This window comes from Mchenga conophoros, linkage group LG3 (assembly GCF_057382185.1).
Source record: "Mchenga conophoros isolate Kocher_MC1m ecotype Shallow Benthic linkage group LG3, M_conophoros_male_GT1.1, whole genome shotgun sequence".
Classification (NCBI taxonomy): domain Eukaryota; kingdom Metazoa; phylum Chordata; class Actinopteri; order Cichliformes; family Cichlidae; genus Mchenga; species Mchenga conophoros.
In genome coordinates, this window is record NC_140528.1 from 74,440,952 (window position 1) to 74,463,252 (window position 22,301).

The 22,301-nt window shown below is 40.3% G+C and overlaps 1 protein-coding gene across 4 annotated transcripts in view; it reads right to left on the minus strand.

Annotated features, from left to right (window-relative positions):
• Positions 1-22,301, minus strand: part of pcxb (pyruvate carboxylase b) — a 326,810-nt gene that overhangs the window by 287,078 nt on the left and 17,431 nt on the right. For all 4 annotated transcript variants that reach the window (XM_085267190.1, XM_085267193.1, XM_085267192.1 and 1 more), the window contains exons 5-9: positions 21,001-21,166; positions 19,871-20,016; positions 16,269-16,386; positions 13,625-13,692; positions 11,174-11,257 (exon numbers count right to left, since the gene is read on the minus strand). In XM_085267190.1, the coding sequence (XP_085123316.1) occupies positions 11,174-11,257; positions 13,625-13,692; positions 16,269-16,386; positions 19,871-20,016; positions 21,001-21,166 (582 nt within the window). The remainder of the gene's footprint in view (positions 1-11,173; positions 11,258-13,624; positions 13,693-16,268; positions 16,387-19,870; positions 20,017-21,000; positions 21,167-22,301) is intronic.

Genomic DNA, 22,301 nt, shown 5'->3' on the forward strand with positions numbered 1-22,301 from the left:
TGAATAATATTTGACAAACACCAGTGCGCCCAGCTGTTATGTGAAACTGTGCTACACAAATGTGTAAGCCACTTGCATATTTATCTAACCACCGATATAAAAAATGCTCTTGGGGAGTAAAGGAGACAAAAGGGGAAAGAAGAAGGAGGGGAAAATAGTAGTGTTTTGATGTCTTTATCGCCACATTTCATAATACAAACCATAGAGGCCATTAGTCATGGGTGATATAGCTTCAAAATATCAATAACTCAAAGAAACTTGTGATAACGATGATATAGAAAAGAAATGGTGCTTACAGACAGCAGCATGTATTAGTGCAAACAAAATTAGGGGCATTTTTCCTCCTCTCCCAATGAGCTACTCCCACTCCTGATAGGCTACCAGCGAAGTCCAAGTGTTATATTGAGACATCTGTGATATAGATGGGCTGTGCATTTATGTTCTCTAGCTCACAAAACAAAATCATAAAGCCCAAATGTCTGACAGCGAGCGTAGCATGTCAGCCTCCGATGACAAAGGAAGCCACTCCAGCAGCATGAAAGGGGTTTCAGCACAGGGTAGACTAGGGCTGCTCGATTATGGCAAAAATGATAATCACGATTATTTTCACTGAAATTGAGATCACGATTATTTGACGATATTTATTTAACCCTTCAAGACCTACTATAGAACCAAGTCCACCAGAGCTTATATTATTTTTTTTACATGCTGTAGTGCCATTTGTGGGAGCATTTCAAGTTGCTATACATCAATACAACTGTTATAGCCCATATTTTAATAATATGTATGCATTAAGTCCATAGTAATTACATAAATTGCAAAAAAGTGCAATAAACTACAAAAAAAATTGAAAATCGCTTTTGTTTTGTTTACATATATTTCTACTTGGAGAAATTTAAGAGGCTTATCCCTCAAAACTTTAAATACAATAAAGTTGCAAAAAATAGTTTCCCACCACAGGAAATTTATTTTGAGTGTCTTCATAGTTTTATTTTGGAGATACAGCAATTTTTATATACTGCAGGAAAAACAAAAAACAATCCTATGATGCAAATTTGCAAAGAAAACAGCATGTGCATCATTTCACTGTGGGAAGTGTTACGAACAGCTGATAGGAACGGCAAAGCGTGTTTCTGGAATATTATGTTTTTGTTCCTGCAAGCGCTTTTTATGCAATTTTTGCAAAGCTATATGTGGAACGAAACCGTGACCGAGGACAAGCTGATGGCATCAGATGTAAGTACAACTCCTCCGGTTTCATATGCAAAACAAATTATTGCGCTAGCTTACACGGTTCAGGTTCTACAGGGATTTAACAATAGTTACACAAAACGGAGCGTGCTGCTCTGACCGGCTTTAAAGGGTTAACAATGACTTTAAAATAATAATATAAAATAGTGTGCAACACCACTGAAGTTTTTTTTTTTTTAAACTCTTTTCAACCAACGGCAGTCACTCTCCAAATAACTTCTGCTTAGCTTTCCGAGCTTCCCTCGGGTCCTCTTAATCAGCGGTCTCCAACCTTTTTTGCGCCACGGACGGTTTATGCCCGACAATATTTTCACGGACCGGCCTTTAAGGTGTCGCGGATAAATTAGGGAGGGGCTAATAATCGGCTCAGTCATTTTTAATGATCGTTGAAAGCCCAGATCGTAATCGTGATTAAAATTCGATTAATTGAGCAGCCCTAGGGTAGACCTCCAACAACTCAATACTTTGGAAAACATCCAACTAAATGTGGAAAACCTTTTCACTACTAGAAGGGAAAGAAAATTAAGTTCAATCTAACCAGCCTATAAAAAGATCCTAGCAGCTGGTGATGTGCAACCCAAAAGTAAACAAATGACTCGACAGAGCATCGCTGCAGAGCTCGCTAATTGCACCCCAAATGACAGGAAGAGCAAACATCAAATGTTAGCGCAAAAGTGGCTCCTGCAGTGTTTTTCCAAGAAACTTTAAATACAACACCTGAGTTTAACAATAACTAAAGTACCTTAACCTTCTAACTCTTTAGCAACTAAACAACAGCCGCATATTAAAACTCAATTTGAAATAAGTCTTGTAGCTGGTATGTTGTACCTCGGGTCGAGCTTTTTATCCATTAGCTTAAAGCCACACTTTTTTACCGTGTACCTGCATCTGTAATTTCCACCCACCGTTTGCTCTTCCTGTCACATGGAGCGCAATTAGCGAGCTCTCCAGCGATACTCGCTCGAGTCATTTGTTTACATTTGAGTCGCACATCACCGGCTCTAGTATTTCCTCCGCCTTCACAGCCTGGTAGGACTCGGCTGAGTGTTTGTGCTTCAAGTGTTGAACAAGTTAGTTTGTTGCGACACTAGGGTATGTAAACAGCGCATCACTATATCACAGTATTACATTTTTAATCACATCAACTTACAGTGGTATGATACAGCCCTGCTGGCTACCCCGATTGGCGCTGATGAGCTGTGGACATACTTGATTGTGAGCAGCAGTTCTCTCAAGAGACAGCAGAAAGACGAGTAGGCAAACAGGCACAATACTAAATAGAAATAAATTATTTCTCCTTCTCTCCACTACACTTAAATTATTTTTCTCATGTCATCATGCACACAGATTTCAAGCTCCTGTTCTCCTCTCTCCATCACACTTAAAAAACACTGCAACAAATTTTAATTTTCTGCCGTCTTCCACTCGTGTACAAATAAAAATCAATACTGCTTCATTTCTGCAGGGGGGGGGGGGGGGGGGGGGGAGTAAACCCCCCCCCACCTGCCACTAAACCAAACAAAACAGATTGAATCAGAGTTTAAAATGCAACAGCCTCAATCATCATCATCACACCACACGAGTACCAGAATTGAATTCCCTAAAACAGCTGCACAAAATGCAGCGTATGACAGCAACTTTGCCTTCTGCCTTCAGATTAAACTGATAAATATACCATGAAACAAAAATGTCAGGCACTGAGGTTTTGCTGGCATTAAAGTTACCTACAAAGGCACACCTGTTTGCTTTTCCTCACCACCACCACAACAGTTAAGCTAATTAGGCAGTTCTGTTGCTCACAGATACCCATGGTGAGCTCCTGTGCATAGTAACATCAGGTGTGCATATTATACAGTTAGCTGCAGCTCATTTTGAAACACACAAGATGTGTTTTGTCCTTCACACTCTGAGTTTGACTGCTAAATGCACCAGTGTCTCGAGGCAAACTGTGGAATCAAGTGAACCAAATTCATTACAGCAGCTTAAAATGCAATATCATTGCAGATCATAGGCTTGTGTTCTCATTGCTTACGCTCCTTCATAACAGCTACCTCTGCCAAATTCCAATCATGATATAGAGGTTTGAAAAGAAAGTTGGATATTGCTGCCAAACTGTAACAAAGACAGTTCGAAGAGTTCACTGGAAGAGGCCCAAAGTGTGGGTGAACCAACTGAGCACAATACAGAGAAAACATTAAGCGTGTATCAGATGTAGTTATATCGAGATATCTGGACAGTAAGAGAGAAAAACAAACTTCCCCATAAGAGAACAACACAGACATCAATAAACCTCAACATATGACTACTCATACCATCACATTTTAATATAGGATGATCAATATAATGAGCTCATTTAACATACAAGCATAAAAGAGAATCATTACAATAAAGAGTACTTGGTGAATTATAGCTGCCAAAGAAAACAGGTTAAAAAAAATGCATAGAAACCAGATATCAAAAAGTAATTTATAATACCAAGAGTCTGGTGGCAACATCCCAGCCAAGTCTCACCTAAAAACTATCATATAGCTGCTCCAAGAGTGGAGTTATTCGTTTTCAGTCAATATCTCATGAAGCTGAAAGGCTGTAAACAGCTTGATGACAGGGTGTCAGACCGGGGAGAGTACCACCATGATGGTACCAGTGTAGAAAATGAGGAAAGTGTAACTAAGTAGGTTATCAGTCAGACAGTTCAAAGCTTAAATAGGTTTGGTTTTTTTCAGTATATCTGGTGTTGTGATTTTAAGTTCAGAAATTCAAGCTCGTCTTATTTGTCTAAGAACTGCAACATTTTGCATTTATTTTAGGCGCTCTCATTTTGTGGTCAAACAACCCTATCCTTCATATTCAGAGCACCTCTGAGTTTCCCTTTTAGTTTTGTTCAGCTTGAGCCATGATGTCAGGAAGAGCTTTTATTTTATTTTTTTAAAACAAAGCCAGTCAGAAAAAAATCTAAACAAGAGTGTTTCTGCAGGAGAACCTGTTGAAACAACCCTATGTGCATGTGTGTTTGACACAGACACTCCCTGCACTGATGTGATGCATTTCACCTCTTCATGTCCACATCTGCACCTTCAAACATCTGGCAGAGACAGGTTTCATCTCAAACACCTCATGTTTTTCACATTTTATTTAAGAAAAAAAAAGTTAAAGTTAAGGGAAATTCCTCTTCCCAAAAAAAAAAAAAAAAAAAAAAAAGATATAATAATAAAGTCACATTGATATCAAGATTACAGTTACTGGACCAAAATAATGAGAACTATGTTTTTCCCCAATCAAGCAGCGCTGCCGTACACTACACAGAGCCACACTCTTGTTTTACGTGACACTGCTGCTCTTCTGAACATTTGAAGGAGAGGATATTCAGTACTGTTCATTAATGCAGCAAAAACAGATCAGAATTAATCTGTTGTCAAACACAGTAAATCTAACAGATGATTTATGCACAGCCAGTCAGCAACAACCACTTAGTCTATACTCAATAAGTCAGATCTCTTCGGGCAGTCGTTGCAGCTCCGGAAATGCTAGAGTGTAACAGAATTTGTCAAATGTAATGTGCAGTGTCTGAGACATGTTACTTTATGTCTGTCTACTTATCACAGGACTGTCGAGCATATGTGCAATAAACCACAGCCCATCAGCGCACAGATGTTCCACACTTGCAAGAACCGAAAAACTTCATGGTCAAACTGGGAATTTTGTACACAAATGCAGATATTCAACTTTATTTCCATCATAAAACTCGTGTCCACCAAGCAAAGACAGATGGGCTTCACTGCAGCTTTTTCTTTATTAACTCATTGCAGAAGTAAGCGATATAGGACACTACTGCTGCACATCACATATCAAGAGGTATTAAAAAAAAAATAAAATAATAAGCCAAGCAGTACATGGATGAATGAGCGAGCAATGATGCACCCAATCAGTGGGCCCATCACTGATTATTAAAATCTCACACTGCTATAGTGAGACACATCACTCAGATCTAATCAGGACTGGCTGGGATATACATGGGCGGGTAAAAAGAAATGTCAGCTGTAGACCTTTCACTGAAACACAGACAAAACATCAGAAGCCAGAACCCCTCCCCCCAATCCTTTTCCAGGCGTATACAAAAATCAGCTGTTTGAACAGCAGATAACACATAAGAGCACAGAGGCATGGTTTGACAACATCTGATTTTCTTGTGAGACCTGACTCTAATGGCTGCAGGAAGTTACTCCAGCTCTCAGCACAAGGGTTTGAGCTCAGTGTTGCCAGGCAACTTTGTTCTCCAGCACATTCTATCAGGAAATGTGACCTGTATCGAGTTCAAAGACTGCACAGTTTCTCTGAAAGACTGATGGAGGCTGCTGATAATGGAAGATGTGTGATATGTACAGATGGAAAAATGATGGGAGGGGGAAAATAAAATAAAATGTATAAAAGCAACACTATGGAGCCACCATTAAAACCAGATAAGAGAGAAACAGCAGGTGTGTGAATGAGAATGGGGAAAAAAGATAAATATTTATACAATGCTATGAAGTAGGATTCAAATCCTCAGAGTTTATATTGTGGAATCTGATATTAAACTGTCACATATCCACTAAAATGTTACATCAAATATCCAGAGTAAATACAAGAATTAAATAATGCTGCTTGTTGAAGCAAGAAAGCATAAAACGCCCAAATCAAAAAACAAAAAAAATCAAAACATGTCAATAGAAATAGTTGAGGCTGGATTGACCAACGAGTCAGATGCTTTCTTCTTGATGTCATACTAAAAATGAGACCACATCAAATCTGGTATTGCTGCATAATTTGGCAGAAATCTAAGAAAGCAGGCATCTAGTACATACAGAGACTAAAGGAATACAAGCCCATACAAGGACTGTTCAAGCAGGTAGTTAAACATGCAATCAAAATGATGGCTGAACATCCCTTCTCCTTTGAATATGTACCATCACCTCATTTGTTCAAGCCTCCATTAAACCAAGAACTCACTAAAGACTGAACTGATTTTAGCTTTTGTGTCTCTAGCCCTAATAGTGTTTTTATTAATGTATGGATATACACTCAGATACTTCATTAAGTACGCCTATTCTGCTACTCTAAATGCAATTATCCAGTCAGCAAATCAGACTGACGCAAATTGATTGTTTTCAGCATGTAGACATGGTCAAGACTATGTGATGAAGTTCAAACAGAGCATAAGAATGGGGAAGAAAGGTGATTTAATTGGCTCTGAGCGTGCCATGTTTGTTGGTGCGACACCGGCTGATCAGAGAATTTGAGAAACCGCTTATCTGCTAGGATTTTCCTGCACAACCATGTCCAGGGAAAAAGAAAACATCCAGTGAGCAGCAGCTCTCTGGGCAAAAATTACTTGTTGAAGCCGCAGGTCAGAGGAGAACAGCCAGACTGCTTTGAAGTTATAAGGGAACAGTAACACATACCTAGTTGTCATAACCAAGTCATGCAGAAGAGCATTTCTGAGCACACCTTGAATACTGAAGCAGATGTGCTACAGTAACATAAACGCAACACTGGACGTCACTTCAAAACAGCTAAGAACAGGACAGACTACAAATCTCAAATACATCTCAAAACTATTGTATCAATTTATAAAATCCCACGTCGCCTCATTCTCGAGTTACAGCATTCAGTTACAGCACCATCCCAGGGTCAGAAATTGGTGTGCGCAACATGAAAGCATGCATCCATCTCTATATCCTCTAACCGATTTCTTGAACATGAAAATGAGTTCACTGTACACAAATGCCACTTTAGAGCACACCTTTGGTATGTGGTTAAATGGGAGATTTTCATCATGGATGTGTGTGACAAATCTATGTGATACCATCATGTCAGTGTGGACCATAACCACCTAGTTTAATCTGTGGCACAAAGAATTAAGGCAGCTCTAAAGGGCAAAACAGGGTCCAAGCCAGAGCTAGAAGGGTGTAAGCAATGAAGTGGCTGGTGAATGTAGTTTTATAGACACACACAGTGTAGTTAGAGGACAATACTTTTTAATGTTCTTCTTTTATGTATGGTTTTATGATTGCAGCTTTTATGATCTCATTCTTATACACAGAAACAGATTGTGGCACTTTGCACAAATTTCCCCTCAGGAAGCGTAAAGTCCACTGAAGTTACAGCAAGTCTAACTGCTAATAATCCCCCTACACTTCATTGCTAGTTTGACTATAGTTGTTGCTGTAACTAGAGTCAAGCTCTTCGGTTATAGCAGATCAGCCTGCCCGACTATGTCGTGGTGGAATTTCAGCCCACTCTTCACTGCAGAGTTCCTTTCTTGAACCCACATCTTGAGCAGGCCACTGACAAATTCTAATTTTAACTCTCGCTCACAACCGTTAACTTCAGCTTCAACTCAACTTCATTCTCATTCTGAATTTTCTAGTAGAGCAGAATTCAGGTTACCCCCTCAGGTGTGGCACTTCACCTTCCCCTGAAGCAGCCAAAGTATCCCAGCAACGCTGCCACATGTGCGCTTAACTTCGGTATAATGTCTGAGTTTGTGGAATTTCAAGTCGCTCAGATATTTCAAACCTCAGATTTCAGGTCTTGACTAAGAGGCGCCCGACTTAAACATCTTACTATTGGAGAATTTCAGACAATCACATCCAGGAAGGTTTATTATCGTCCTTAATCATAGACATGTGTCCCTAGAGACATACAAAGAGCTTAATAATCCTCCTTTTCTTACATATTTTAAGAATATGCCCTTTGTAATTTTGTCCAAGCCAAAAATTACACTCTTGTGTTTCAATTTTACAAACTTTGTGCTTGCTCTCTATGCCTTTTTTGAAGTTCTGAAATGTCACAACAAATAAAACTATCCAGAAGTTATTTGATGTGTGGCTCCATTTTCACATTTGATCAGATGTGCACATAAAAAAAATAAAAATAAAAAAAAAGTTGTTTGAAGATTTGACACAAACAAAAAGTAAACAAATCAAACTGTTATACTTTTTCACAGAATCAGATTTGCATGTGTGAGCTTGTTTGAGTCGGCAAGAGGATGAATTGGTTTTACTGAGCACATCTTTATACTACCAACTACGGTTTACAACAGTGTGTTTGGCATTTTTGGCCAGATATTGGGAGTAGGAGGAATGAGGAGGACAGACATAATAACAACAATGTAATGTCTCATACAAAATGCTATTAAATTCAGTGAGTTCCTCATTAAAATGAAAAGACATCAATCAAAATGAAAACTGAAACCAAGATGTCTACCTTTCCAGGACAGAACTGAAAGAAAGTATAATCAAGCATGGGTATGTAGAAATAATATGAGTATTCCAGTGTGGGTTATAAGAGCTTGCATCACCTTACTTTCACACACATGCATGCACAGGCTGTGACACATGCACACACCCATTAATAATTTTGAAGTAAGCACCAGAGTGCATCCTCAGCATTGCTAAGGGGGTGTTTCAATACCCGAGGTGAGAGCAGGGCTCAGCTCTGAAGTGGAAGCTTCACTGTGGAGACTGACTTAAAGTGAAATGCAGTCACAACACATAGCAGAAAAATGCAAGAACAGTGGTGGGGGAGGGGGAGCAAGTGTGGAAGGAAGAAAATGAAAGGTGATGCAGAGAGAAAGTGAGACCCCTGGTGATAATCTGCAAAGGCTGCAGGTCTGTGAGACTTTCTATTCACCTTTGTTCTACTTTGCAAAAAACTAAGCTGGATGAGAACTCAAGCTCTGTATGCAATAAACAGAAGAGGTAAAATCCAAACATTTATACGACTACTGTTACAACTTTAACTAGTAAAGAACGTAAAATAATCTTTTTAAAAAGAGCCTGTTGCCTCTTACCTGGCCTGAACCCAGAGAGGAAGAAGGGGAGGGGGACACAGACCAGTACACTAAAGGCCAATTTCAAGTTACCAATTAACCTAGCAGTCATATTTGGACTGTGGTTGCAAGTTTGAGTAGAGAACAGAGAAGTCATGCCAGCACAGGAAGAACGTGCAATATCCACCGTAAAGGCCACAGCTGGCCAGCAGATTCAAGGCTTCCTGCTGTGAGACATCAGTGCCAACCGCTGTCCCACAAAAAGCACAACATGTTCATCTTGTCAAGTTAACCAGTTACATTTTTAAAAATCAGCAATACAATATGCCTCATCCCTTTATTACAAGCTTAAGGAGATCAGCAACAATGACAGGCACCAACCAAAGCTATCATAATACAGCAATTCTGGATACACTGCAGATAAGTCATCTATGACCAAGACCATTACCTGTAACTGAGGTCTTAAACTGTAGATCAGCGGTCCCCAACCACGGACTGAGTCGTTTGGTACCGGACCACAAGAGTTGAGGCTCGGCTGTGAAATTTATGGTTTTGAGGGGTTTTAGCGGTTTCTTTTGTTTGTTTGTTTTTTAATCGTTTTTATCATTAACTCTGTTTCCCTGGGTCTTTTCCCATATGTTATGAATAAATCTTTTTTGGTACCGGTACTGGTTTTATTTTGTTGTATTTATCCGCGACCCCTTAAAGGCCAGTCCTTGAAAATATTGTCGGACATACTGTGGGGCAAAAAAGGTTAGGGACCACTGGTATAGATTATATTCTTCAACTGTAACGACGTATCAAATAATTAGATTACTGACTTTTTCCCTGCCCTGACGTCCAATCAGTCGCCAGTCTCCTAATCATTTTCTAAGTGCCACCGTGGGGAGACAAAGTATTGACTCTGGAGAGGTAAACTGGCAGGAGAACCTGCTGTTTGACTAAAAATATATTTGGCGCCAGTGTATCACTAACATATTGAAAGAGAAAGCAATATAATATATTTTATTGACGTTGTCACACTTTTTTTACCATTTGTATTTTACGGTTATTTCTATTTCTGCACTGACGAGTGAAGACACTACATTTCGTCGTATTTAAGTCAGCTGGGAACAAAAAAAACAAAAAAAAAAAAAAAAAACGGGTATGTGCATGAGCATGCATGCATGCATGCATGCATGCAGTACTCTTGTTGGCACCTGTCATCCTCACACCAGAGCGACATCACTCTCATTTCAAGCTGTAATATGCAGTCAAGAGCTCGCCGCTGCTGCTCTTAAACACACAAGGAGACATGGTTTGTCACTTTAGGCAGACGAGCTGGGTGATGTTGATACGATTACTGGAGAAGGAGAAAAAAAACTCACTGCTAGAGCAAGGTCACATCACCCGTCTAAGTCTGTCTTACATAACGATCAGTAACAAAGATCATTCTTCAGCAAATCACCATCCCCGTCTCCAACCTCCTCCCTCATCGCTCCTATCCATTCCTCAACTAGACCATTACCCGAAAAGGCCATTTCTTGAAATCTCTCCTGAGAGATGAGGCTCGACTTAGTCATAGTTGAGCCAACTTTTCAATGATTTTTAAAAAAAAAAAAAAAAAAGGCTAAAGACAAGGTGAGATGCTCTCAAACTGTTCAAACACTCATATTCACAATTGCATCCTCAGTCTACACTGCTGACATCCATTTCCACCCATTTTCAAATTACAATTTCATTTTCACAGTTAGGTAAAGCGTCAACATCCCCTTCTAAAAATCACAGGTAGTCGGCACATTAAAATTCTTGGGCAGTATCCCGTGGTCTTGCAGACCAATTATAGACAGGAAAGTGAATTGTATGGGGAATTTGCTCAGGCTTCTTAAAAACAACCCGATGGTTGACAGTACTCGCCAGGAAAGCCTTTTCAGTTTCAGTGAGCCTTTTCTTCCCCAGGCTGCCAACTTTTCATAACAAGTGTTCTAAACTTAACGCTGCACATTCGACACACTGAAACCTGCTTTCACAGTCTGCGGAGCAAACAGCGCGTCCAAATGTAGAAGCCGTCTTCACATCAGGACACAACTGCAACGGGGGGGGGAGGAGGGCTGTATGGGTAAATATCCTTACCTGTCTGGCAAGGTTGACAGCATCCGCGTGAAGACGATCTCTGAGATGAGGGTCCAGCTGGAACGCCGGTGCAATCTCCACAACCTTCAAATCAATAGGACCATCAATATTACCAACATCAGGAGGAAAATGAACATCTAAAGTAAATGATGACTGCAGTGTGTACTGGCTATATTGTGCATCTTTAAATTGGACCCCTGTAAGCCTAGCTTTCATGACACAATCTGAAACCTCCTGGGATAAATGAAGGCTCAAAACACACAGAGGATAGCACTTTTGTTTTCCCAGCATCTATTAATAACTTTCCCCACAGAAATGTAGGACAGTGAATCATCCGGAGAAACTGCAGAAAACCCGATTGACAAAAGGCAGCCGTTACCAAGGGAGCGTGACAGAAACCCAATGTAAAGCAGGGGTTAAACCCTCAGGTGAGCAATCACCAGACAAAGACAACAGGACTGGAGGCGGGGTCTGGATGTATCCACTGCCTGTAGTAGACCTCGATTATTAGTAGATTAGCAGCCCTTGAGGCACTGAGAGACACGGATGCTAATAATTCATTCTGACACTTCTGGAGGAATCTGGATTCAACTAAATCACAACACTCAGTTCTGATTCATTTAGCCCAACACAGAGGATAAAAATTTGCCTCTTAATTCTCTTAGACATTAGTGGTGCATTCGATAAGCCCGAAAGCAAATGGCTTTATTAACGAAGCGCTGAAAGACACGAGCAATTTAAAACCCTACCAAGGTTGTATGACTGAGTAATTAGCCATGGTGATGACTTTACAGTATTTGAGGGGGATCTACAACTAGTACCCACATTTAAAAAAAGAATAATTAAAAAGAAAAAATTAGAAATATGAAACACGATAACTGCACATCATCATCCAGTATGTTGACCTGCTTTGTAAGCCTTTTTTTGGGTGGATAGGCAGCGTGTAGCAGGCTTATTTTCATGGTAAACAGCGTTGATGAGAGTAAAGCTGTGGGTGATGAATCAGAACAATGAGCTTAAAGATGCTTAAATGCTCCAGAGAGCTGCTGGGTACTGCAGAGTTGGCAGATAATTGTCTATTGGTTCATTACTAGAAGTGGCTGTTTACCCGTAACACAGAAATGTAATCTATTGTTTATAAGGAATGGTGCTTTTTCTATAGTGCTTACAAAAGTGCTCCCAAAGCCCCAGATTTCACTGTATTTCACTATAAGACAAACTAATAAACCTACTTCACCCATTTAGTCAACACTATAATTTGTTTTTTTTATTTTCCCCGCTTGATAGAGTTTGTCATTTAAGCGTTAGTGAAACAGAGTGAGCAGATTGTCTTGGTTATGCACAGCCTTGTGTTTAGTGTGGCTGCTGGGTGGCTGGGGATCACTACGCTGGAGCCTGATCCATTTCTTTTCACTGCGTCAAACAAGTCAACCCATCAGGGCAGCTCAGTTCAAGGCAACGTGACCAGTCACAAATTTTAAAGTGAAACCCCTAGAACTCAAAATCTCTATCAAATCTTAATGCCATAAAGAAGCCTCTCTCCAAGTAAGAGTAGCACTTCTGCGACATAAAGAAAACTAAAAATATCCCAGCTGCGCTCTGCCAACCCAAATCTACTTCAACAAGCGACTATTCTTGTTTCTGAGATTGAAAGAGATCTTAGATTAAGGGCAAAGGCAGATTAAGGCTGCCAGAATCAAAGACCAGCAGCTCTAGCATGAACAGAGCCACTAATATGATTATCATCTGTAATTTGATTAGAGGGGAAAGGAAGAAAGTGATGAAAACACATGATTAAAACTGCTCTGAGGTGACAATATGTAATGAAATATTACACATGTTAATCAGCTTCCTCTGATGAAAGCACTGCTACATTGAATGATTAGATGGCAATTTCTATTCCCCCTTTCATCTGATATTCAGTCATTTTTGTTAATTTAATAATCAGGTGATGGCGTAATACCTCATTTCTCTCCAGTAACTGTCCGATGAATGCCCGCCTGATTAATATGAATGAATTTAAACGTTCTCAAAGAAACTGCTTTTGTTGATCCAAGTTGATTTGTCGGAGGATTATGCAGTTACTGCCAAGACTCCCATTCACGCAGGATTAACAGTGGATCATTTTTATTGGAGTAAGATCCTCTTACCCCCTGCAGCTTGGAGCTTTCTATGACACTCAGGGCCACCTGTGCTATATTAACCATTATAAAGGATTATTAACGTCACACAGAGTACGCCACTAAATTAGCCCATTTCCTCAAATAAAAGGACAACTAAACACTACAGTCTATTGTAAATTTTCTCAGCAATGCATGCACACCCAATCCATGCTTATGACTTATTTCAGGCCCACCCACCATTATCAGGCACTTCATATTAATCTACTTAATGAAGCAACGCCGCAAATAAAATCTTAAATGAAAACAAAGACGAAAAAGAGGGCATCACCTTCTGGTGTCTCCGCTGAATGGAGCAGTCTCTCTCGTAGAGGTGGATGACATTACCATATTTATCGCCTGAGGAAAGACAAAGATGCAAGTGAGGAAATAACAGAGGAAGCAATTTGTATATATATAAAAAAAAGTAGATAAGCAGCAGTATGAGGACAAAGAGCAGTGTAAAGAGTGTGGCTGCGTTCAAGGACAGGACATTTTCTTGATGCTACGTGAGGCAAACCCAATTTTGGAGCACGAGAGTCGGTCCCCAACCCACCGAGTCGTTTGGTACCGGCCCACCAGAGTAAAATTTATGGTTTTCATCATTAACTCTGTTTCCCTGGGTCTTTCTGCCATGTTGAAGTTGTGCGTCTTATTTTGGAAAAAAAATAAAATAAAATATTTTCACATTACCATAGCGACCAGAGAGCATTAAGGGGCAGAGAGGAGGATGTTACGCTCAATGTTGTTGGAGCATTTCAAGAGGATACCGCTAATAAAGCTAATTACAGTGAATTCGCATTTATCATTATATTTACACAATACCGCTATTTTGTTGTATTTATCCACAACACCTTAAAGGAGTCCGTGAAAATATTGTCGGACATTAAACTGGTCCGTGCTGCAAAAAAATGTTGGGGACCACTGCTTTAGAGTGACCACAAACAGCTTTTTGCTGCAATTACAGCATCAGATTTGATCGATTGCTACTGCAGATAAGAGCTTTTAAACAACTGAATATGACATGAAATGATGAGTAAGACATTTTATGTCAATGTGACAACACAAGGCTTCTTTTAGTGGCATTATTACTTAACAGGACTAAAAGATAAGACTGATAGTTGAGAAGCAAACTAAATGAAATTCCACAGATTTTACTTAAATGTAGGGCTGTGCGATATGAACAAAATCTCATATCCCGATATAAGAATTCTATCGTCTGATAACGATATAAATCACAAAAATGTAACATTTTCTGTAAATTATGTGAATCTCAGGCAGCTCGTCTTGCGGGAAGTGTTTCCAGATGCGCGTCATGTAGCTGGAGTCGAGTGTTTTAACAGATGCATGAAACGATACATTTTTAGACATAAGTTGTAACGGCCGCCGTTTTCTTTGTGAGTATTTATTACACGGCGTGCTGCGGGGAAAAGCCTGTTCTGACGTTTGAGTCTAAGGTTTATTTTTTAGCACCTGGCGGCTCTTTTTTTACTTCTCATCCGTCAATAATCTGCTCTTTCACGTGACTCAGTTTATTTTGAAAAGTCTCAACAGGATCTTGAGCTTGAAAGGTTTATGTGGAACATAAACAAGCGGACACGCGATGCTGTTACCGTCGTTGTTGCTAACCACAACTCATAAAAACAGCCGCTTGTCTGTCCATAGTGTGGTTATATAAAATATAAGAGAAAGAGAACTTTAAGAAATTAATATAGCCACTACAGTGACCATCAAAAAGATGAAAAATTACCGTAAACAGTTTATTTTGCGACACCATGAAACAAACGATAGCGTAAAATGAAACGATAGCCGTTTTTATATCGTCATCCGATATATATCGTTATATCGAACAGCCCTACTTAAATGGTTTGATGTGCAAGAGTTCATTAAAAGACAATGCAGTCAAGACAGTAGAGCCCTTTTTCTTCACTTATTTATTCCCCAAACACTTTCTAGATTGGTCCTTTTCTCTTCAATAACAGTGACATTTTTTAATTTGACTTCTTCAAATTTCTCCTTTTATTCAAATGATTCAAAATCCAAAGCTATTCAGTGGCTCACTGTTGTGAACCATTTTGTTGTTACAGCTCTTCATCTGTAACAATTTTACTGAAAATTACTGCAGTTAATGGACCATCAAAACCCTTTCAGATCAACTTTTCCAAATAATCATTTAAACTGTCAGTCATCACAATCAACTTGCAGAATAGAATACGAGCAAACATGCGAACCGCCATTTGTTGAGTTAAAACAGTCCAATAACTACAAACTATCACAGTTTAACCGCACTAGTTAACGTTATATACCTCTGAAATAGTTCTTACAATCTAACAGAAGCGAGGATTGATGGAAGCTGGGCAGAAAACGCAAAATAAATACAAGAAGAAATGAAACTGGATGGCAAAGGGAGGAGACAAGAAAAAAGGAGAGAATATTAAAGGGATACCCAGAGAGGAAAGTGGAGACTGAAGGACTGCCAGAATTCAGAGGGCTGGCAAAGACATGGCTGTTAGCAGGTAATTCAGAAAATTCACAAAATCCTTTGCAAGCCCTAAAGAGAGCAATTAATCAGAGTGAACATGCACACGCATGCACACATGATTAGCTATGGCAAATTCTGAATGCCACCTTGTGTATGTGTGGCCATGGAAACATGCAGACACCTCTGTGCAGTACAGGCACTTCCTGCAAGTGTTGGTGTCGGATTTCAGTACTGTAATAGAGTGCTTGCAGAGTTACATGCACTAAAATGAGAAGATGTAATGGCTGGAGAATAAATCATCTTCCCTCTCCTTGTTCATCTGCTTCACCTCCTCCCTTAGCACTCTTAGATTTCAAGGGCTACAATGCAGTTTGCCTTCTTAATGAAACTCAGATAAACATAAACCAGATAAATAGTTAAAAGGCAAACGTAAATGAAGTCAGAGTGCACTTACCAAGGATCTGTACTTCGATGTGCCTCGGCTTTTCAATAAATTTCTCGACAAACAAGGCTCCGTTCCCAAAAGCCGTCAGGGCTTCAGAGTAGGCCCGCTGGTAATTCTCCTCAAGTTCCTGACAAACAAGAGAAATCCATACATGTCCAAGTTAGTTCAACCGTTCAAGAGACAGTCCCAGCAAACTAATGCTTTTCAAATGTATGGAGTGGTATTATTCGTGTTATTTAGACAACTGCTGTTCCCCTTTTGCACATAATATTTTATTTGTCCCGACAGAAATGTTTACATTCCCCTAGAGAGTAAGACGGGACACAATATCTCTGGAAGATCACAGTCCACCATGTTCAAGGTCACGACTCCATCTGTGTTTGTCAGTCTGCAAAACTCTGCCAGCCAATTCAGTCTCCTCTATGGAGGAAAGACACAAATCACAACCACGCGCCCTTCCCCTGAGCCTCAGGAAAGGAAACTCGAGTCCATCCTCAGCTGTCATCTCATAGCCTTGACAAAAAAATGCATTTGGAGGCACAACTACAACATTCAAGGGAACTGCAGATGTCATCAGCGCTGCTAAAAGCAGTGTGTCAAAGAAAAGGGCAGAGATGGCACAAAAGGAAGCCACAACTTTCAAAGAACAGGAAATTATACAACTAATACATAAATAAGCCTTTAAATATCTGATCAGACTCACCGGCTACCAATAAGGGGACAATCAAATGATTTAGAACCAAGTATTCACCAACTGGCTTTGTCACCACTTAATCAGGTGATCATGGACTGAAGCGAGTGCTACGAGCACAGGAAGAACAGCTGCTTTGCTAGTACGTCTACATCTCATCCAGTCATCATTCCTGCAAACTTAACACAACTGAGAAACCAGAAAAACCTGCTAGTTACTGTCAGGGACTCCCAAGTCTGACCGAATGCAACACTTTGGGGGGGAAAAAATGCTTCAAAGTTGCTCAATTACATTGTCATTCACGAGCCTGTAGGTGCAAGAGGACTTTTGAAAGACTGGGAAACTTATGAAGATCGCATTTGTACTCCTTCCACATCTTCTCAGTGCATCGTCAGCTCTGGCCACTGGAGCTTTGACGCTTGCCATTCCCTCGTCCTCTTTCACTTCTTTTGGAAAGCATATCACATCAATCCTAGAGGGGTGGAAATACTAAAATCTAGCAGACTAGCTTATCTTAGCCTTGCTTATCAGTAAACATACACATCTCATCCTACAACATGTTGAGAATATTAGCTTCTGTCTGTTAATTCAGCATACAAATAACCTACGAGCCGGCCTTAATGGAATAAAAAGTCAACCTACGCATTGTTGCCTGGCGGTCCCAACAGTACAGAGAAACCTCTTTACAATTTCCTCACATCGTATCTGCTGGAGCTGCTGAGGCCCTTGTGACTCAACTGAATAACTAGAAATGTCAACAACTAATTAATTAGACTGGGGTACGACTCAGAAAAGGTCACACTTTCCAATATGTTGCCGACTTGCACTACTACAGTAGGACGCAACACTGCCACCACTCATGTAGATCAGAAACTATAGCATAGTGCCAGTGAATAAAGCGGGGCTTACATTTAAACTGACACTTGTCAGTGTAACTTGTGTTTCTCGATCCAGGCTTTAGTAAATGTTTCGGGCAGCACATCCGCCCAACGACATGATACGATACAAGTAGGAGAGCGCGATCTGGTTAATCTGAGGGCCAAGTAAACACGTTAAACCATTTATGGTACTCATTCTTGAGAAATGCAGTTTAAAGGATAACATTACAGTGCTCAAAGGGTCATCAGGGAATATTATTATAATCTAGGGGCAGCAATGACGCTCCCTCCGCTGTCCTGATATTGCTAACGCTAGAAACAAAGCAACCTCGAGGCATGCACTAAAATAGGGGTGATAACTTGACACTTCCTGGTGTTTAAAGGCATAAAAGCCCCTTTGAGGGACACATTTTGAGAAAAAATATATATATAATTGTAAAGGGTAAAATAAAAATCACATCTCTGGCTTCTTTTTAACCCTCTATAATTTCTAATGTTATGTAATAAAACAGAAATAATGACTTAACACAATTCCCCTCATATTGAACAGTGTCAAGATAAACTGTACTGTCTCCGCTTGGCCAAGTCGCCAATAGCAATCAACTGAGGTTATGAGGTTAAAGTACAGCTATCCTGATTTTTTCTCCTCCACAAGCATTTCCCAAAACACCAAACATCAGCCAAGCGACGCCGAAAAGCTTAATGAATGTATTTTAAGGGACTCTTGCGAGGTTAACGGTCTGTAACCAGCACCGTTATAAAAAAAGATGCTCACCATACTCAATATAGATGAAATAAAACTGCAGAAGCACCATTTACGCAGGCCATCACTGCACTGTGGGTCATTTTGTGTCATGTCGGGCTCAGACTGCTGGAGCTTGGGATAATTCGGATATTCAAAGAGAAATCTGATCCCAGACCTCGGTCAGTGACGACAATGACTCGGATTCAGAGTCTTGGTTATGTGAGAGTTTTACATCGCTAAACAAAAGACGACACGTTTGATATTTAGTTTAAATCTGGGTGATTATGACAACACTTTTGCACAACTGAGTGCAAAACAAGCCAGAGATATAGCAGCCTGGGTTTGTCTAGAAACTGTCCCCTCTAGAAAGTCTACACTGTCCAGTCACATGAAGGCAAAAATGCCCCGGGTAAAAAAAACAAATACAAATTCCACCAGGCCTATGAGAAACCACACAGCATTATCGCCACAGGCTTGAGGAGGGAAAAGCCGCCAGCATCACTAAATGAGCAAATTTTGCTGAGCTAACTGGCTAGGTCGCACGGGCACATGTGGCTGCACTGAGCGGAGGTTTCCACCTCCATAGCCAAAGGGTTTTTCTGAATGTGGCAAGAGTTTTGAAACATACTTGCAGGCACTAAAGTTGGGATAATAAACAGAAATATTGGGAAGTCCAGTTGTTCCTGATTGCGTCATTGTTTTACATACAGTCTTGCTGAAAAACAAACGATCTGTCGGCCAATCTCACATTTTATATCCAGATAACACTTTTGAGCCAACAGATGAATCTAAAATTCCAACTCTTGTAATATGGGCCTACAATAAGATTATGCTACCTATTTTGACAATCTTCTGCTATTTATATACTGTTTATATTTCAGTTATTAGTATCAAGGACATGTTGAGACATTTTACTGTTATGGACCAAAAAATAAATAAATCATTTAAAAAAAAAATCAAAAAGGTAAGATGCATGAAATCACTGTTTTTATCTTAAACCGTGAGAATACTTTAACTGTGCCTGCTGGACAGCCTCCAATTATACTCACTTAAAAGAAAAGAGAAAGAGCCAAACATAAATCACTCAGACTCCTTCACTAAGTGACCGAGCCACTTTCAGGGCACAGATTCCAATACATCCAGAGTGATTGGTGCCCAGTTTGAGATTTTCAAGTAATTTCAACTCGATTCAAAGCAAACCGAATGAATAAAAACGAAAAAAAAAAAAAAGTGTCATTAGGTTGGTCGGTCAAGACGCAGTTTAAACAGCTTCCTCTGACACCATACAAGCGCTCACCTCATATTCTCTGACCACCCTCATGCCGCGACCACCTCCACCATAGGCTGCTTTGAAGATAATGGGGAAGCCGTATGTCTGGGCAAACGCCTGCGCCTCCTGCAGACTTGAGATGGGAGCATCTGTTCCTGGGACCACAGGTACTCCTACACAGGGTTGGGTTTGTGACAAACATTACTTTAAAAAGGATGTCAAATGTTACAGAGGAGGGGAAAAAAGGAAAATAAAAACTCTAGGACCATAATTATGACAGTTACTGATATAATCAAAGAAGATTGGCAGCCATTAAAGACAGCAGCGCAATCTAAGATTCACTTGGTCTTGAAATACTAAATTATTTAGTGGCTCAAAATGACAAAAGCATCCCATTAATAGAAATAGAGCTTGTTAGATTTCCTACAGTTGCATAAAAGAAAAAGAGCATGCTCTTAAAATATTCATCACCTCAGTGAATACAAATTTAATACACGCATTAAAGCGACAGCAAATGCAAAGGCAGAGTGAAAGGTAGATGGAGGTGTGAGTCATCTTGCAGAGTGATTTAAATTTAAACCACACTATTACTAATAGCGTCACAAGCTTTACATGCACACTGCCAGTCAGCTACGCTTCCATTTTATCATAGTAAGTATACAACTACTACCATCACATAATACGAATCTATTATACACGTTTCCAATTCCATATTTTCTCTTTACTCCAACAGCCTTGTATGACTCAAGGTTCAAAACAATCTTCATATTTTGCAGGGCCTTGGTGCTTCAGTTCATCCTCTGATACAAGCCGTTTCAATTCTCCCTTCGAGCCAACTTTCTTCTGATTTGCTGGCCCTTGCAGAATGAAGGCTTGAATAGCAGGGTTGTGAGGCTGCTGTGCTCACCTGAGATGACCAAATTAAGCACATTTGCCATTTTTAAAAGCCAGGAATATTTACAAGAAGCTGTCAGGAAAGGGGCATTTGGAGGAGTCTGAAGCCTGAGATATTGGCTCATAGAAATTTCCTGTACTGACTTCATTATTTCAGACACCTATATCTAGAAAAAGCACAACAGGTCCACTATAATGAGCAAGCCTCAAAAGCCTCAAACCTACATGCAACCGAGCATCATTTTGGGGTGGTCATATCATACCTGCATTCATAGCCAAGGAACGAGCCTCCACCTTGTCACCCATCTTGCGCACCGTTTCTGGAGATGGTCCGACAAACATCACCCCGGCATCCGAACAGGCCTGAGCAAATTCTGCCCGCTCAGACAGGAAACCATAGCCAGGATGGATAGCATCCACACCGTTGTCCTAAGTAGGCACAGATGGATAGACTTTTTTTAAATTCACCCATCCCAGAGAAAGTAAATATAGCTCAGCTAAGCTGCATGAGTTGTGTTAAACAGAGAGCCACTGGGGGCCTCAGTTAGCACTTGGATGTCTAATAGTGAGAGAAACAAAGAGGTGTCACACACTAACCTAAATGCTTTAACACATGCAATCTCATGGTAGTGCAAAGAATTTGTGTTACTTAAAAATGGTTCTGAGTTCATTTTATTCTCATTTTATCTTAGTTACCATTACCTTAATCATCATCATAATGGACACCAGTAGGAGACTGAGTGAACAGACAGGCGTAGATAATTTGAGGGTCAGCGGGAAGGTATCGAGTAAGTGTACACACACACACACACACACACACACACACACACACACACACCAAAGGGTAGCAGACAGATACAGTAGCTGCCGAGGCTGACAGATAGAGCCATCTCTGGATCAGTATGTGCCATCTGCTCTCGGATACAAGGCGGACTATAATTATGGGCTGTCCCGTTGTTAAGGGAGCTGTTACTGGCAGGCCAAAAGAGGCACTGAGCCACACAGAAACATAGCAAGTGCCATGCATGCACACAAGCAGGTAAAAGAAGACAGAAAGAAACCCACAAATTTAACAAGACGTGGACAGCAGATGAAGATTAACAGAGGTTAATACGATACAGTAGGGTGCACGTGTGGGCTCACGCATTCACGTCCAACACAACTGTTTTAATTGTCATGTTGGACAATTTTAAGAAAGAAAATCATCAGCTTGTTAGCGGCTAAGTGAAGATACATTGTGAACAAGAGGTAAACAAACTAAATATGAAAGGGTGAAAACAGGAACACACAATGCTGGCATGGGCTGGCTGAGCTCTCAGATAGCCAGACGGATTTTAGAGAAATGAGTTTGATGCCAAAGGCTCCCCAACTTGGCTGGCTGACCACATGCCCACGCAGAAGAGTATAAAACATGAGAGATTGATCAGAAAAATAATGATAAACTGACAGCATATCCTGGAGGAGTGGAGAGAGGATGGGAAAGATGCAACAAAGAGCCGATATGATCTACACAGAGATAAGTGGCACAGGGAAGAGGAGAGGAAGGGAGATGGGAAATGAAAGT